This window comes from Rhinichthys klamathensis, unplaced genomic scaffold (assembly GCF_029890125.1).
Source record: "Rhinichthys klamathensis goyatoka isolate OS25496 unplaced genomic scaffold, OSU_Roscu_1.1 h1tg000042l_1, whole genome shotgun sequence".
Taxonomy (NCBI): domain Eukaryota; kingdom Metazoa; phylum Chordata; class Actinopteri; order Cypriniformes; family Leuciscidae; genus Rhinichthys; species Rhinichthys klamathensis.
The window spans coordinates 4746186-4766552 of NW_026606589.1; the positions used below are offsets into that span (position 1 = coordinate 4746186).

A 20367-nucleotide genomic window follows, 5' to 3' on the forward strand; every position below is an offset into this window, starting at 1 on the left:
ACAATAGGTATTGACGGTGGTGAAATAGTATCTATTGAAATAATAACTGACACCTCTCTTAGCATCTGCCCAGCACTAAGGGACGTACAATGTCGTGCAAAACGTTATCCTGGAGTTCCTCTTACACAGCTTGGCCAGGTTGTGAAATGCAATACGAAAGATGGACTAGTTTACTTAAACAAACACCAAGGACTTGCACAGCAATGCTATGACTATGAGATTAGAGCATTGTGTTGTGATGAAAACTGTGGGAACCTCACAACACAGTCCTTAAGTACAGCTGTTGTAACGATGTCATCAACAAGCATGCGTGTATCACCAAATACATCAGCGGTCCAGAGTTCCTCCACCATTAAAGGAATATCAACAGATTCATTAACAACAATTTCTGCTAGTACACCTTCAACTTTTTTAAACAGCATTTCTACACCACTAACTACGACATCAAAAAGCCATATTTCCACCACAAGCATAAGCATATCAACAACTACAGCAGCAACTTCCACAATACTTTCTTCCAAACCTTCAATTTCTTCAACAAGCAGATTAACATTAAGTGTTACAACACCAACAGTTCATAGTTCCCCTACTGGTAAACGCATACCCACAACTCCAACAATGTCTACAGCTTCTCCAACATTTTCAACTGGCATGACTACACTGCCGACTGAAAAATCTTCAGTCCAGAATTCCTCTAATATTACAAATATGTCTACAACTCCAACATTACAAACATCTACAACTCCATCAATGACTTCTCCAACATCCACAACATTGAAAACAAGCAACCCTACTCTTGGCCCTGGATGTAATTGCAATTGGTCAGTTTGGAACGACTTTGGTGGCCCAACAATAGGTATTGACGGTGGTGAAATAGTATCTATTGAAAGAATAACTGACACCTCTCTTAACATCTGCCCTGCACTAAGGGACGTACAATGTCGTGCAAAACGTTATCCTGGAGTTCCTCTTACACAGCTTGGCCAGGTTGTGAAATGCAATACGAACGATGGACTAGTTTGCTTAAACAAACACCAAGGACTCGCACAGCAATGCTATGACTATGAGATTAGAGCATTGTGTTGTGATGAAAACTGTGGGAACCTCACAACACAGTCCTTAAGTACAGCTGCTGTAACGATGTCATCAACAAGCATGCGTGTATCCCCAAACACATCAGCGGTCCAGAGTTCCTCCACCATTAAAGGAATATCAACAGATTCATTAGCAACAATTTCTGCTAGTACACCTTCAACTTTTTTAAATAGCTTGCCTACACCACTAACTACGACATCAAAAAGCCATATTTCCACCACAAGCATAAGCATATCAACAACTACAGCAAAAACTTCCACATTAATTTCTGCCAAACCTTCAATTTCTTTAACAAGCAGATTTATACTAAATGTTACAACACCTACAGTCCAGAGTTCCCCTACTGGCAAAAGAATACCCACATCTCCAAGAACATTGTCTACACCTTCACCGACGTTTTCAACTGGCATGACTACATCATTGAATGAAACATCTTCAGTCCAGAATTCCTCCAGTATTACAAGCATGTCTACAACACAAACATCTACAACTCCATCAATGACTTCTCCAACACCCACAACATTGAAAACAAGCATTCCTACTCTTAGTCCTAGATGTAATTGTCATTGGACAGATTGGAAGGACTTTGGTGGCCCAACAACAGGTTTTGAAGGTGGTGAAATAGTACCGATTGAAAGAATAACTGACACCTCTCTTAGCCTCTGCACAGCACTAAAGGACGTTCAATGCCGTGCAAAACGTTATCCTGGAGTTCCTATTACACAGCTTGGCCAGGTTGTAAAATGCAATATGAAAGATGGACTAGTTTGCTTGAACAAACACCAAGGCCTTGCACAGCAATGCTATAACTATGAGATTAGAGCATTGTGTTGTGATGAAAACTGTGGTAACAGCACAACACAGTCCTTAAGTTCAGCTGCTACAATGATGTCATCAACAAGCATACATCTACCACCAAGTAAAACATCAGCGGTCCAAAGTTCCTCCACAGTTACAAACATACTAACAGACTCCTCAACAGCAATTTCTGCCAGTACACCTTTAAAAATATTCTCAAACAGTATGCCTACACCACCAACTACGACATCAACAAGCAATATTTCCTCCACAAACGTAAGCATATCAACGACTACAGCAGCAACTTCCACAATAATTTCTAACAAACCTTCAATTTCTTCAACAAGTAGATTAACGCTAAATGTTACAACACCAACAGTTCATAGTTCCCCAACTGGTAAAAGCATACCCACCACTCCAACAACAATGTCTACAGCTTCTCCAACATTTTCAACTGCTATGACTACACCACTGACTGAAAAATCTTCAGTCCAGAATTCCTCTAATATTACAAATATGTCTACAACTCCAACATTACAAACATCTACAACTCCATCAATTACTTCTGCAACATCTACAACATTGAAAACAAGCATCCCCAATCTTAGCCCTGGATGTAATTGTCATTGGTCAGATTGGAACGAATTTGGTCGCCCAACAACAGGTTTTGAAGGTGGTGAAATAGTACCTATTGAAATAATTACTGACACCTCTCTTAGCATCTGCCCAACACTAAAGGACGTTCAATGCCGTGCAAAACGTTATCCTGGAGTTCCTATTACACAGCTTGGCCAAGTTGTGAAATGCAATACGAAAGATGGACTGGTTTGCTTGAACAAACACCAAGGCCTTGCACAGCAATGCTATGACTATGAGATTAGAGCATTGTGTTGTGATGAAAACTGTGGGAACCTCACAACACAGTCTTTAAATACAGCTGCTACAACGATGTCATCAACAAGCATGCGTGTATCACCAAATACATCAGCGGTCCAAAGTTCCTCCACCATTAAAGGAATATCAACAGATTCATCAACAACAATTTCTCCTATTATACCTTCAACTTTTTTAAACAGCCTGCCTACACCAATAACTACGACATCAAGAAGCCATATTTCCACCACTAGCATAAGCATATCAACAATTACAGCAACAACTTCCACAAAAATTTCTACCAAACCTTCACTTTCTTCAACAAGCAGATTCACACTAAATGGTATTAAACCAACAGTCCACAGTTCCCCTACTGGTAAAAGCATACCCACAACTCCAACAATGTCTACACCTTCACCAACGTTTACAACTGGCATGACTACATCACTGAATGAAATATCTTCAGTCCAGAATTTCTCCAGTATTACAAGCATGTCTACAAATACAACTCCAACAACACAAACATCTACACATCCATCAATGACTTCTCCAACATCCATAACATTGAAAACAAGCATCCCTACTCTTAGCACTGGGTGTAATTGCCATTGGTCAGATTGGAACAACTTTGGTGGCCCAACAAAAGGCCTTGAAGGTGGTGAAATAGTATCTATTGAAAGAATATATGACAACTCTCCCAGCATCTGCCCAGTACTAAAGGACATACAATGCCGTGCAAACAGTTATCCTGGAGTTCCTCTTTCACAGCTTGGACAGGTTGTAAAATGCAATACGAAAGATGGACTAATTTGCTTGAACAAATACCAAGGCCTTACACAGCAATGCTATGACTATGAGATTAGAGCACTGTGTTGTGATGAAAACTGTGGGAACCTCACAACACAGTCTTTAAGTACAGCTGCTTCACCAATGTCATCAACAAGCATGCGTGTATCACCAAATACATCAGCGGTCCAAACTTCCTCCACCTTTAACGGCATATCAACAGATTCATCAGCAACTATTTCTGCTGGTACTCCTTCACCAACTTCTTCAAACAGCATGTCTACACCACTAACTACGACATCAACAAGGCAAATTTCCTACACAAACATAAGTATATCAACAACTAGAGCAGCAACAACTTCCACAATAATTTCCGCCAAACTTTCAACTTCTTCAACAAGTAGATTAACACTAAATGTTACAACACCAACAGTTCATAGTTCCCCAACTGGTAAAAGCATACCCACAACTCCAACAACAATGTCTACAGCTTCTCCAACATTTTCAACTGGCAGGACTACACCACTAACTGAAAAATCTTCAGTCCAGAATTTCTCTAATATTACAAATATGTCTTCAACACCAACATTACAAACATCTACAACTCCATCAATGACTTCTCCAACATCCACAACAATGAAAACAAGCAACCCTACTCTTAGCCCTGGATGTAATTGTCATTGGTCAGATTGGAAAGACTTTGGTGGCCCAACAACAGGTCTTGATGGTGGTGAAATAATATCTGTTGAAAGAATAACGAAAACCTCCGCTATCATCTGCTTGGCATTAAAGGAAGTACAATGCCGTGCAAAAAATTATCCTGGAGTTCCTATTTCACTGCTTGGACAAGTTGTGAAATGCAATACGAAAGATGGACTAGTTTGCATGAACAAACACCAAGGGCTTGTACAGCAATGTTATGACTATGAGATTAGAGCACTGTGTTGTGATGAAAACTGTGGCAACATCACAACAAATTCCTTAACTACAGCTACTAAAACAATATCATCAACAAGCATACATATACCACCAAGTACGACATCAACGGGCCAAAGTTCCTCCACTGTTATAGGCATATTTACAGATCCATCAACAACAATTTCTACTGCTACACCTTCATCAACTTTTTCAACTAGCATGCCTACACCACCAACTAAGACACCAACAAATCTTATTTCCTCAAAAAGTACAAGCAAATCAACAACTTCTGTAACAACGTCAACAGTGTTTTCTTCAATACCTTCAGTGTCTTCCACAAGCAGGTTGACACAACAATTTACCACACCAAAAGTCCAGAGTTCCCCTACTGGTAAAATCATATCCACAACTCCAATAAAAATCTCTACAGGTACACCTTCAACATTGTTTTCACATAGTGTAACTACTACACCACCGACAACAACATCAACAAGCTTTATTTCTTACACAAGTAAAAGCATATCAACTACTTTAACAAAGTTTTCTGCTACACCGTCCATTTCTGTAACAAACAGGTTTACACAAGTTACAACACCAACAGTCCAGAGTTCCCCCACTGGTAAAAGCATTTTCATAACTCCAACAGTAATTTCTACTGGTGCGCCTTTCCAATTGTTTTCAACTGGCATGACTGCACCACTGACTAAAACACCAACAATCCAGAATTCCTCCAATACTACAAGCATGACAACACAATCCTTATCTACAACAGCTACAAGGATGTCAACAACAAGCATGCGTACAACACCAACTACAACATCAACAGTGCATAGTTCCCCCACCGTTACAAGCATATCCACAAATACGTCAACAACTTTTTCTGCTGGTACACCTTCACCAACTTTTTCAACCAATATGCCTGCACAACCAACAATGACACCATTAAGCCTCATTTCCTCCACAAGTAAAATCATGTCAACAAGTACAGTCACAACTTCAACAAAATTTTTTGCTAGACCTTCAATATCTTCAACAAGCAGGTTTACAAATCAAGTTACAACAACAGCAGTCCAGAGTTCCCCCACTGGTAAAAGTATACCCACAACTCCAACAACAATGTCAACACATTCTCCAACATTTTCAACTGGCAGGACTACACCACTGACTGAAAAATCTTCAGTCCAGAATTCCTCTAATATTACAACTATGTCTTCAACTCCAATATTACAAACATCTACAACTCCATCAACGACTTCTCCAACATACACAACAATGAAAACAAGCACCCTTACACTTAACACTGGATGTAATTGTCATTGGTCAGATTGGAACGACTTTGGTGGCCCAACAACAGGTCTTGATGGTGGTGAAATAGTATCTATTGAAAGAATATATGACACCTCTGCTACCATCTGCTCAGCACTGAAGGAAGTACAATGCCGTGCAAAACGTTATCCTGGAGTTCCTCTTTCACAGCTTGGACAGGTTGTGAAATGCAATACGAACGATGGACTAGTTTGCTTGAACAAACACCAAGGCCTTGTACAGCAATGTTATGACTATGAGATTAGAACATTGTGTTGTGATGAAAACTGTGGCAACATCACAACAAATTCCTTAACTACAGCTGCTACAACAATATCATCAACAAGCATACATATACCACCAAGTACGACATCAACGGGCCAAAGTTCCTCCACTGTTATAGGCATATTTACAGATCCATCAACAACAATTTCTACTGCTACACCTTCATCAACTTTTTCAACTAGCATGCCTACACCACCAACTAAGACACCAACAAATCTTATTTCCTCAAAAAGTACAAGCAAATCAATAACTTCTGTAACAACGTCAACAATGTTTTCTTCAATACCTTCAGTGTCTTCCACAAGCAGGTTGACACAACAATTTACCACACCAAAAGTCCAGAGTTCCCCTACTGGTAAAACCATATCCACAACTCCAATAAGAATCTCTACAGGTACACATTCAACATTGTTTTCACCTGGCATAACTACTACACCACCGGCAACAACATCAACAAGCTTTATTTCTTACACAAGTAAAAGCATATCAACTACTTCAACAAAGTTTTCTGCTACACCGTCCATTCCTGTAACAAACAGGTTTACACAAGTTACAACACCAACAGTCCAGAGTTCCCCCACTGGTAAAAGCATTTTCACAACTCCAACAGTAATTTCTACTGGTGCGCCTTTCCAATTGTTTTCAACTGGCATGACTGCACCACTGACTAAAACACCAACAATCCAGAATTCTTCCAATACTACAAGCATGACAACACAATCCTTATCTACAACAGCTACAAGGATGTCATCAACAAGCATGCGTACAACACCAACTACAACATCAACAGTACGTAGTTCCCCCACCGTTACAAGCATATCCACAAATACGTCAACAACAATTTCTGCTGGTACGCCTTCACCAACTTTTTCAACCAATATGCCTGCACAACCAACAATGACACAATTAAGCCTCATTTCCTCCACAAGTAAAATCATGTCAACAAGTACAGCCACAACTTCAACAATATATTCTGCTAGACCTTCAATATCTTCAACAAGCAGGTTTACAAAACAAGTTACATCAACAACAGTCCAGAGTTCCCCCACTGGTAAAAGTATACCCACAACTCCAACAACAATGTCTACACATTCTCCAACATTTTCAACGGGCAGGACTACACCACTGACTGAAAAATCTTCCTTCCAGAATTCCTCTGATATTACAAATATGTCGTCACCTCCAACATTACAAACATCTACAACCCCATCAATGACTGCTCCAACATCCACAACAATGAAAACAAGCATCCTTACTCTTAATCCTGGATGTAATTGTCATTGGTCAGATTGGAACGACTTTGGTGGCCCAACAACAGGTCTTGATGGTGGTAAAATAGTATCTATTGAAAGAATATATGACACCTCTGCTACCATCTGCTCAGCACTGAAGGAAGTACAATGCCGTGCAAAACGTTATCCTGGAGTTCCTCTTTCACAGCTTGGACAGGTTGTGAAATGCAATACGAACGATGGACTAGTTTGCTTGAACAAACACCAAGGCCTTGTACAGCAATGTTATGACTATGAGATTAGAGCATTGTGTTGTGATGAAAACTGTGGCAACATCACAACAAATTCCTTAACGACATCAACAGGCCAAAGTTCCTCCACCGTTATAGGCATATTTACAGATCCATCAACAACAATTTCTACTGCTACACCTACACCAACCTTTTCAACTAGCATGCCTACACCACCAACTAAGACACCAACAAATCTTATTTCCTCAAAAAGTACAAGCAAATCAACAACTTCTTTAACATCGTCAACAATGTTTTCTTCAATACCTTCAGTGTCTTCCACAAGCAGGTTGACACAACAATTTACCACACCAAAAGTCCAGAGTTCCTCTACTGGTAAAACCATATCCACATCTCCAATAAAAATCTCTTCAGGTACACCTTCAACATTGTTTTTACCTGGCGTAACTACTACACCATCGACAATAACATCAACAAGCTTTATTTCTTACACAAGTAACAGCATATCAACTACTTCAACAAAGTTTTCTCCTACACCGTCCATTTCTGTAACAAACAGGTTTACACAAGTTACAACACCAATAGTCCAGAGTTCCCCCACTGGTAAAAGCATTTTCACAACTCCAACAGTAATTTCTACTGGTGCGCCTTTCCAATTGTTTTCAACTGGCATGACTGCACCACTGACTAAAACACCAACAATCCAGAATTCCTCCAATACTACAAGCATGACAACACAATCCTTATCTACAACAGCTACAAGGATGTCATCAACAAGCATGCGTACAACACCAACTACAACATCAACAGTGCATAGTTCCCCCACCGTTACAAGCATATCCACAAATACGTCAACAACTTTTTCTGCTGGTACACCTTCACCAACCTTTTCAACCAATATGCCTGCACAACCAACAATGACACAATTAAGCCTCATTTCCTCCACAAGTAAAATCATGTCAACAAGTACAGTCACAACTTCAACAAAATTTTTTGCTAGACCTTCAATATCTTCAACAAGCAGGTTTACAAATCAAGTTACAACAACAGCAGTCCAGAGTTCCCCCACTGGTAAAAGTATACCCACAACTCCAACAACAATGTCAACACATTCTCCAACATTTTCAACTGGCTGGACTACACCACTGACTGAAAAATCTTCAGTCCAGAATTCCTCTAATATTACAAATATGTCTTCAACTCCAACATTACAAACATCTACAACTCCATCAACGACTGCTCCAACACCCACAACAATGAATACAATCACCCTTACTCTTAATCCTGGATGTAATTGTCATTGGTCAGATTGGAACGACTTTGGTGGCCCAACAACAGGTCTTGATGGTGGTGAAATAGTATCTATTGAAAGAATATATGACACCTCTGCTACCATCTGCTCAGCACTGAAGGAAGTACAATGCCGTGCAAAACGTTATCCTGGAGTTCCTCTTTCCCAGCTTGGCCAGGTTGTGATTTGCAATACGAACGATGGACTAGTATGCTTGAACAAACACCAAGGCCTTGTACAGCAATGTTATGACTATGAGATTAGAGCACTGTGTTGTGATGAAAACTGTGGCAACATCACAACAAATTCCTTAACTACAGCTGCTACAACAATATCATCAACAAGCATACATATACCACCAAGTACGACATCAACGGGCCAAAGTTCCTCCACTGTTATAGGCATATTTACAGATCCATCAACAACAATTTCTACTGCTACACCTTCACCAACCTTTTCAACTAGCATGCCTACACCACCAACTAAGACACCAACAAATCTTATTTCCTCAAAAAGTACAAGCAAATCAACAACTTCTGTAACAACGTCAACAATGTTTTCTTCAATACCTTCAGTGTCTTCCACAAGCAGGTTGACACAACAATTTACCACACCAAAAGTCCAGAGTTCATCTACTGGTAAAACCATATCCACATCTCCAATAAAAATCTCTTCAGGTACACCTTCAACATTGTTTTCACCTGGCCTAACTACTACACCATCGACAATAACATCAACAAGCTTTATTTCTTACACAAGTAACAGCATATCAACTACTTCAACAAAGTTTTCTCCTACACCGTCCATTTCTGTAACAAACAGGTTTACACAAGTTACAACACCAATAGTCCAGAGTTCCCCCACTGGTAAAAGCATTTTCACAACTCCAACAGTAATTTCTACTGGTGCGCCTTTCCAGTTGTTTTCAACTGGCATGACTGCACCACTGACTAAAACACCAACAATCCAGAATTCCTCCAATACTACAAGCATGACAACACAATCCTTATCTACAACAGCTACAAGGATGTCATCAACAAGCATGCGTACAACACCAACTACAACATCAACAGTGCATAGTTCCCCCACCGTTACAAGCATATCCACAAATACGTCAACAACAATTTCTGCTGGTACACCTTCACCAACTTTTTCAACCAATATGCCTGCACAACCAACAATCACACCATTAAGCCTCATTTCCTCCACAAGTAAAATCATGTCAACAAGTACAGCCACAACTTCAACAATATATTCTGCTAGACCTTCAATATCTTCAACAAGCAGGTTTACAAAACAAGTTACATCAACAACAGTCCAGAGTTCCCCCACTGGTAAAAGTATACCCACAACTCCAACAACAATGTCTACACATTCTCCAACATTTTCAACGGGCAGGACTACACCACTGACTGAAAAATCTTCCTTCCAGAATTCCTCTAATATTACAAATATGTCTTCAACTCCAACATTACAAACATCTACAACTCCATCAATGACTGCTCCAACATCCACAACAATGAAAACAAGCATCCTTACTCTTAATCCTGGATGTAATTGTCATTGGTCAGATTGGAACGACTTTGGTGGCCCAACAACAGGTCTTGATGGTGGTGAAATAGTATCTATTGAAAGAATATATGACACCTCTGCTACCATCTGCTCAGCACTGAAGGAAGTACAATGCCGTGCAAAACGTTATCCTGGAGTTCCTCTTTCACAGCTTGGACAGGTTGTGAAATGCAATACGAACGATGGACTAGTTTGCTTGAACAAACACCAAGGCCTTGTACAGCAATGTTATGACTATGAGATTAGAGCATTGTGTTGTGATGAAAACTGTGGCAACATCACAACAAATTCCTTAACTACAGCTGCTACAACAATATCATCAACAAGCATACATATACCACCAAGTACGACATCAACAGGCCAAAGTTCCTCCACCGTTATAGGCATATTTACAGATCCATCAACAACAATTTCTACTGCTACACCTTCACCAACCTTTTCAACTAGCATGCCTACACCACCAACTAAGACACCAACAAATCTTATTTCCTCAAAAAGTACAAGCAAATCAACAACTTCTGTAACAACGTCAACAATGTTTTCTTCAATACCTTCAGTGTCTTCCACAAGCAGGTTGACACAACAATTTACCACACCAAAAGTCCAGAGTTCCCCTACTGGTAAAACCATATCCACAACTCCAATAAAAATCTCTACAGGTACACCTTCGACATTGTTTTCACCTGGTGTAACTACTACACCACCGACAACAACATCAACAAGCTTTATTTCTTACACAAGTAAAAGCATATCAACTACCTCAACAAAGTTTTCTCCTACACCGTCCATTTCTGTATCAAACAGGTTTACACAAGTTACAACATCAACAGTCCAGAGTTCCCCCACTGGTAAAAGCATTTTCACAACTCCAAAAGTAATTTCTACTGGTGCGCCTTTCCAATTGTTTTCAACTGGCATGACTGCACCACTGACTAAAACACCAACAATCCAGAATTCCTCCAATACTACAAGCATGACAACACAATCCGTATCTACAACAGCTACAAGGATGTCATCCACAAGCATGCGTACAACACCAACTACAACATTAACAGTGCATAGTTCCCCCACCGTTACAAGCATATCCACAAATACGTCAACAACAATTTCTGCTGGTACACCTTCACCAACTTTTTCAACCAATATGCCTGCACAACCAACAATGACACCATTAAGCCTCATTTCCTCCACAAGTAAAATCATGTCAACAAGTACAGCCACAACTTCAACAATATATTCTGCTAGACCTTCAAAATCTTCAACAAGCAGGTTTACAAAACAAGTTACATCAACAACAGTCCAGAGTTCCCCCACTGGTAAAAGTATACCCACAACTCCAACAACAATGTCTACACATTCTCCAACATTTTCAACGGGCAGGACTACACCACTGACTGAAAAATCTTCCTTCCAGAATTCCTCTAATATTACAAATATGTCTTCAACTCCAACATTACAAACATCTACAACTCCATCAATGACTGCTCCAACATCCACAACAATGAAAACAAGCATCCTTACTCTTAATCCTGGATGTAATTGTCATTGGTCAGATTGGAACGACTTTGGTGGCCCAACAACAGGTCTTGATGGTGGTGAAATAGTATCTATTGAAAGAATATATGACACCTCTGCTACCATCTGCTCAGCACTGAAGGAAGTACAATGCCGTGCAAAACGTTATCCTGGAGTTCCTCTTTCCCAGCTTGGCCAGGTTGTGATATGCAATACGAACGATGGACTAGTATGCTTGAACAAACACCAAGGCCTTGTACAGCAATGTTATGACTATGAGATTAGAGCACTGTGTTGTGATGAAAACTGTGGCAACATCACAACAAATTCATTAACTACAGCTGCTACAACAATATCATCAACAAGCATACATATACCACCAAGTACGACATCAACGGGCCAAAGTTCCTCCACTGTTATAGGCATATTTACAGATCCATCAACAACAATTTCTACTGCTACACCTTCACCAACCTTTTCAACTAGCATGCCTACACCACCAACTAAGACACCAACAAATCTTATTTCCTCAAAAAGTACAAGCAAATCAACAACTTCTGTAACAACGTCAACAATGTTTTCTTCAATACCTTCAGTGTCTTCCACAAGCAGGTTGACACAACAATTTACCACACCAAAAGTCCAGAGTTCATCTACTGGTAAAATCATATCCACATCTCCAATAAAAATCTCTTCAGGTACACCTTCAACATTGTTTTCACCTGGCCTAACTACTACACCATCGACAATAACATCAACAAGCTTTATTTCTTACACAAGTAACAGCATATCAACTACCTCAACAAAGTTTTCTCCTACACCGTCCATTTCTGTAACAAACAGGTTTACACAAGTTACAACACCAATAGTCCAGAGTTCCCCCACTGGTAAAAGCATTTTCACAACTCCAACAGTAATTTCTACTGGTGCGCCTTTCCAGTTGTTTTCAACTGGCATGACTGCACCACTGACTAAAACACCAACAATCCAGAATTCCTCCAATACTACAAGCATGACAACACAATCCTTATCTACAACAGCTACAAGGATGTCATCAACAAGCATGCGTACAACACCAACTACAACATCAACAGTGCATAGTTCCCCCACCGTTACAAGCATATCCACAAATACGTCAACAACAATTTCTGCTGGTACACCTTCACCAACTTTTTCAACCAATATGCCTGCACAACCAACAATCACACCATTAAGCCTCATTTCCTCCACAAGTAAAATCATGTCAACAAGTACAGCCACAACTTCAACAATATATTCTGCTAGACCTTCAATATCTTCAACAAGCAGGTTTACAAAACAAGTTACTTCAACAACAGTCCAGAGTTCCCCCACTGGTAAAAGTATACCCACAACTCCAACAACAATGTCTACACATTCTCCAACATTTTCAACGGGCAGGACTACACCACTGACTGAAAAATCTTCCTTCCAGAATTCCTCTAATATTACAAATATGTCTTCAACTCCAACATTACAAACATCTACAACTCCATCAATGACTGCTCCAACATCCACAACAATGAAAACAAGCATCCTTACTCTTAATCCTGGATGTAATTGTCATTGGTCAGATTGGAACGACTTTGGTGGCCCAACAACAGGTCTTGATGGTGGTGAAATAGTATCTATTGAAAGAATATATGACACCTCTGCTACCATCTGCTCAGCACTGAAGGAAGTACAATGCCGTGCAAAACGTTATCCTGGAGTTCCTCTTTCACAGCTTGGACAGGTTGTGAAATGCAATACGAACGATGGACTAGTTTGCTTGAACAAACACCAAGGCCTTGTACAGCAATGTTATGACTATGAGATTAGAGCATTGTGTTGTGATGAAAACTGTGGCAACATCACAACAAATTCCTTAACTACAGCTGCTACAACAATATCATCAACAAGCATACATATACCACCAAGTACGACATCAACAGGCCAAAGTTCCTCCACCGTTATAGGCATATTTACAGATCCATCAACAACAATTTCTACTGCTACACCTTCACCAACCTTTTCAACTAGCATGCCTACACCACCAACTAAGACACCAACAAATCTTATTTCCTCAAAAAGTACAAGCAAATCAACAACTTCTGTAACAACGTCAACAATGTTTTCTTCAATACCTTCAGTGTCTTCCACAAGCAGGTTGACACAACAATTTACCACACCAAAAGTCCAGAGTTCCCCTACTGGTAAAACCATATCCACAACTCCAATAAAAATCTCTACAGGTACACCTTCGACATTGTTTTCACCTGGTGTAACTACTACACCACCGACAACAACATCAACAAGCTTTATTTCTTACACAAGTAAAAGCATATCAACTACCTCAACAAAGTTTTCTCCTACACCGTCCATTTCTGTATCAAACAGGTTTACACAAGTTACAACATCAACAGTCCAGAGTTCCCCCACTGGTAAAAGCATTTTCACAACTCCAAAAGTAATTTCTACTGGTGCGCCTTTCCAATTGTTTTCAACTGGCATGACTGCACCACTGACTAAAACACCAACAATCCAGAATTCCTCCAATACTACAAGCATGACAACACAATCCGTATCTACAACAGCTACAAGGATGTCATCCACAAGCATGCGTACAACACCAACTACAACATCAACAGTGCATAGTTCCCCCACCGTTACAAGCATATCCACAAATACGTCAACAACAATTTCTGCTGGTACACCTTCACCAACTTTTTCAACCAATATGCCTGCACAACCAACAATGACACCATTAAGCCTCATTTCCTCCACAAGTAAAATCATGTCAACAAGTACAGCCACAACTTCAACAATATATTCTGCTAGACCTTCAAAATCTTCAACAAGCAGGTTTACAAAACAAGTTACATCAACAACAGTCCAGAGTTCCCCCACTGGTAAAAGTATACCCACAACTCCAACAACAATGTCTACACATTCTCCAACATTTTCAACGGGCAGGACTACACCACTGACTGAAAAATCTTCCTTCCAGAATTCCTCTAATATTACAAATATGTCTTCAACTCCAACATTACAAACATCTACAACTCCATCAATGACTGCTCCAACATCCACAACAATGAAAACAAGCATCCTTACTCTTAATCCTGGATGTAATTGTCATTGGTCAGATTGGAACGACTTTGGTGGCCCAACAACAGGTCTTGATGGTGGTGAAATAGTATCTATTGAAAGAATATATGACACCTCTGCTACCATCTGCTCAGCACTGAAGGAAGTACAATGCCGTGCAAAACGTTATCCTGGAGTTCCTCTTTCACAGCTTGGACAGGTTGTGAAATGCAATACGAACGATGGACTAGTTTGCTTGAACAAACACCAAGGCCTTGTACAGCAATGTTATGACTATGAGATTAGAGCATTGTGTTGTGATGAAAACTGTGGCAACATCACAACAAATTCCTTAACTACAGCTGCTACAACAATATCATCAACAAGCATAAATATACCACCAAGTACGATATCAACAGGCCAAAGTTCCTTCACCGTTATAGGCATATTTACAGATCCATCAACAACAATTTCTACTGCTACACCTTCACCAACCTTTTCAACTAGCATGCCTACACCACCAACTAAGACACCAACAAATCTTATTTCCTCAAAAAGTACAAGCAAATCAACAACTTCTGTAACAACGTCAACAATGTTTTCTTCAATACCTTCAGTGTCTTCCACAAGCAGGTTGACACAACAATTTACCACACCAAAAGTCCAGAGTTCCCCTACTGGTAAAACCATATCCACAACTCCAATAAAAATCTCTACAGGTACACCTTCAACATTGTTTTCACCTGGTGTAACTACTACACCACCGACAACAACATCAACAAGCTTTATTTCTTACACAACTAAAAGCATATCAACTACCTCAACAAAGTTTTCTGCTACACCGTCCATTTCTGTAACAAACAGGTTTACACAAGTTACAACATCAACAGTCCAGAGTTCCCCCACTGGTAAAAGCATTTTCACAACTCCAAAAGTAATTTCTACTGGTTCGCCTTTCCAATTGTTTTCAACTGGCATGACTGCACCACTGACTAAAACACCAACAATCCAGAATTCCTCCAATACTACAAGCATGACAACACAATCCGTATCTACAACAGCTACAAGGATGTCATCAACAAGCATGCGTACAACACCAACTACAACATCAACAGTGCATTGTTCCCCCACCATTACAAGCATATTCACAAATACGTCAACAACAATTTCTGCTGGTACACCTTCACCAACTTTTTCAACCAATATGCCTGCACAACCAACAATGACACCATTAAGCCTCATTTCCACGACAAGTAAAATCATGTCAACAAGTACAGCCACAACTTCAACAATATTTTCAACAAGTAGGTTGGCACAACAAGTTACAACACCAACAGTCCAGAGCTTCCCCACTGGTAAAAGTGTTTCCATAACTCCAACAACAATCTCTACAGGTACACCTTTATCCTCTTTTTCATCTGGCATAACTACTACGCCATTGATTACAACATCAACAAGCCTTATTTCCTACACAAGTAAAAGCAGATCAACAACTACAGCAGTCAATTCAACAAAGATTTCTGCTAGACCTTTGATATCTTCGACAAGCAGGTTCATACAAGTTACAACACCAACAGTTCAGAGTTCCCCCACTAGTACTGATATGCCTTTACAATTGTTTTCAGCTGGCAGAACTACACCACAGACTAAAAAAACAACAGTCCAGAATTCCTGCAATACTACAAACATGACAACACAATCCTTAACTACAACAGCTACAAGGATGTCATCAACAAGTGTGCATATAACACCAGCTATAACATCTACAGTGTATAGTTCCTCAATCATTACAAGCATATCTACAAATCCATCAACAACAATTTCTCTTGGTACACCTTCACACACTTTTGTAACCAGCATGCCTACAACTTCATCTACGACATCATTAAGCCTTACTTCCTCCACAAGTACAAGCATGCCAACAAGTTCAGCAACAACTTCAACAAAGTTTTCTGCTACACCTCCAATTTCTTCAACAAGCAGGTTGACACAAGTTACAACACCAACAGTCCAGAGTTCCCCCACTGGTAAAAGTATATCCACGTCTCCAACAACAATATCTACTGCTAAACCTTCACCAATGTTTCGAACTGGCATGACTACACCACCAACTAAAACACCAAAAGTCCAGAATTCCTCTAATACTACAAGAATGACATCACAATCCTTAACTACAACAGCTACAATGATGTCATCAAAACACAGTACTATACTTCCAAATATTACACTAAGGGTCCAAAATTCCTCCACTGTTACAAGCATGTACACAAATCTATCTAAAATAACTTATATTAGTACACATTCAGCAACTTTTTCAACCAGCATGCCTACAGCACCAACTATACATTCAGGAAGCCTTATTTCCCCCTCTAGCATGAGCCAACCAACAACTACAGCAAAAACGTCCACAAGCAATTTTACACAACAGATTATGACAGCAACAGACCAGAGTGCCTCCACTGGTAAAAACATATCCACAACTTTACCAACAATCTCTAATCATATACCTCCACCATCATTTTCACCTAGCATAACTACACCGCAGACTAAAACATCAACAGTACATAATTCCTCTAATACTACAAGCATGGCAACACAATCCTTAACTACAGCAGCTACAATTATGTCATCAAGCAGCAGTATACCACCAACTCCAACAGTAATTGTCCAAAATACAAGCACATACACAAGTCCATCTACAATACCTTTACATTTTTTTCCCACAAGTACTTATACACAACAGGTTACAAAAACAGTCCAGAGTCCAACCACTAGGAAAAGCATATCCACAACTCTACCAGCATTTTCTACTGGTACACCTTCAGCAAGATTTTCAACTGGCATCTCAAACAATGTAACAAGTATATCTCTAACTCCAATGACAACAACATTTTCTACTTCTCCTTCAAAAACTTCCCCAACTTTCACAACATTAAAAACAACCACCTATACTCCTACCCCGCTTTGTATTTGCTATTGGTCAGACTGGAATGACTTTGGTCAATCAACAACAGATGTTAAAGGTGGTAAAGTAATACCTATGTCTACCTTATCTACCATCTGCTCAGCACCAAAAGAAGTGAAGTGTCGTGCTAAACTTTACCCTGGAGTTCCTCTTTCACAGCTTGGTCAGGTTGTAAAATGTAATGTGAAAGACGGACTGGTCTGCTCGAACAAAGACCAAGGTCTCATACAGCAATGCTTTGACTATGAAATTAGAGTATTCTGTTGTGACAGCAAATGTGGCAACTTCTCAACAAAATACACAACTCCAACTGCTTTTTGGATCTCATCAACAAGCTTGCCTATACCATCAACTAAAACGACAACTGTCCAAAGCTCCTCCACTTATACAAGCATAACTACAATATCAGTAACATCTACCGCAAGTTCTTTAACAATTTCTCCAACTTCCATAACACCAGATTCCATGACCCTTACTCCTACCCCTGGGTGTATTTGCAGTTGGTCAGAATGGAGTAATTTTGGTGGCCCAACAATAGGACCTGATGGTGGTGAAATAGTACATATTAAACAAATAACTGACACCTATTCTCCCATCTGCACATCACTAAAGGATGTAGAATGCCGTGCAAAACATTACCCTGGAGTTCCTTTTTCACAGCTTGGACAGGTTGTGAAATGTAATGTGAAAGATGGACTGATTTGCTTCAACAAAAACCAAGGCCTTGAACAGCAATGCTTGGACTATGAGATTAGAGTGCTTTGTTGTGTTGGAAACCATAGCAGCATCACAACACAATGTCCAACCACCACTATGGTTTCATCAGGTACCACATCTGTATCACCAAATACAACAAAAACAAGCGAGCATTTCTCTACAAGTACAATCACATCCATAATTTCAATACCAACTTGGTCAACTATCATGCCTACCCTGCCGTCTACAACACAAACAGCCCAAAATTTCCCCAGTGGTACTAGCATATACACAACTCCAATGATTTCAAAATTTCTATCAACTGCTTCAACAACGTCTCCACTGTCCAAAACAGCCACACTTACTCCTAACCCTGGCTGCATGTGTCGTTGGTCAGAGTGGTTGGATCTTGGGGGCCCAACAACAGGTCCTGAAGGTGGTGAAACAGTGCCAATCAAAAAAGTTTTGGACGGTTATCCTACTATCTGCTCTGTGCCAAAAGAAGTTGAATGTCGTGCAAAAAATTACCCCAGATTGTCTCTTTCCCAGCTAAACCAGGTTGTGAAATGTAATGCCAAAGATGGTCTTGTGTGCCTGAACAAAAACCAAGACATTACACATCAATGCTTTGACTATGAGATTAGAGTATTCTGCTGTGATGGAAACTGTGGCAGTACCTCAGCACTGACACCAAAAATTCCTTTGCTTACTCCTACCCTTGGATGTAAATGCCATTGGTCAGACTGGATGGACTTCAGTAGCGTAACAACCGGTCCTGAAGGTGGAGAAATAATTTCCATCAAAAGAATAACTGACACCTTTTCTTCCATCTGCTCAGCACCAAAAGAATTAGAATGCCGTGCAAAACTTTACCCTAAACTATCTCTTTCACAGCTTGGCCAGGTTGTGATATGTAATGCAAAAGATGGGCTTGTGTGTCTTAACAAAAATCAAGATATAACACAGCAATGCTTTGACTATGAGATTAGAGTATTCTGCTGTGATGGAATCTGTGGCAGTACAACAGCACTGACACCAAAAATACCTTTGCTTACTCCTACCCTTGGATGCAAATGCCATTGGTCAGACTGGATGGACTTTGGTAGCTTAACAACCGGTCCTGAAGGTGGAGAAATAATTTCCATCAAAAGAATTACTGACTCGTATCCTTCCATCTGCTCAGCACCAAAAGAATTAGAATGCCGTGCAAAACTTTACCCTGAACTTTCTCTTTCACAGCTTGGCCAGATTGTGATATGTAATGCAAAAGATGGGCTCATGTGTCTTAACAAAAATCAAGATATTACCAAGCAATGCTTTGACTATGACATCAGAGTTTTATGCTGTCATGGAAAATGTAGCAGCTCCACACAGGCAGCAATCACCTCTACTAGGTTGTCACTTTCAACAATAACCACACCAATAACAGCGTCCTCGAATAAAATCCCTACACAACAGATACAACCTTTTACTACATCAAAACCAGTTACTTCTACTGGTCCATGTATTTGTCATTGGTCAGAACCATTGGACTTCGGTGGCCCAACAGTAGGTCCTGAAGGCGGTGAAATAATACCAATTAAAAAAATAACTGATGCCTATCCTACCCTTTGTTCAGCCCCAAAGGAGGTAGAATGCCATGCAAAACTTTATCCTCAACTTTCTCTTTTACAGCTTGGACAGGTTGTTATTTGTAAT

The 20367-nt window shown here is 40.0% G+C and overlaps 3 protein-coding genes across 3 annotated transcripts; all 3 read left to right on the forward strand.

The window, feature by feature from the left end:
- The first annotated feature begins 5504 nt into the window (after window positions 1–5504).
- Window positions 5505–12704, forward strand: LOC130082238 (mucin-2-like). Its single transcript, XM_056247006.1, has 5 exons — window positions 5505–7235; window positions 7958–8038; window positions 9512–9592; window positions 11066–11146; window positions 12620–12704. Exons 1-5 carry the CDS (start codon window positions 5587–5589, stop codon window positions 12702–12704), a joined length of 1977 nt encoding a protein of 658 aa, XP_056102981.1. The 5' UTR covers window positions 5505–5586.
- Window positions 12705–12742: 38 nt separating this feature from the next.
- LOC130082239 (mucin-5B-like) lies at window positions 12743–17039 on the forward strand. Its single transcript, XM_056247007.1, has 5 exons — window positions 12743–15565; window positions 16021–16261; window positions 16403–16483; window positions 16724–16778; window positions 16866–17039. Exons 1-5 carry the CDS (start codon window positions 12877–12879, stop codon window positions 17037–17039), a joined length of 3240 nt encoding a protein of 1079 aa, XP_056102982.1. The 5' UTR covers window positions 12743–12876.
- Window positions 17040–17103: 64 nt separating this feature from the next.
- Window positions 17104–20366, forward strand: LOC130082240 (mucin-5B-like). Its single transcript, XM_056247008.1, has 2 exons — window positions 17104–20173; window positions 20344–20366. Exons 1-2 carry the CDS (start codon window positions 17104–17106, stop codon window positions 20364–20366), a joined length of 3093 nt encoding a protein of 1030 aa, XP_056102983.1.
- The last annotated feature ends 1 nt before the right edge of the window (window position 20367 follows it).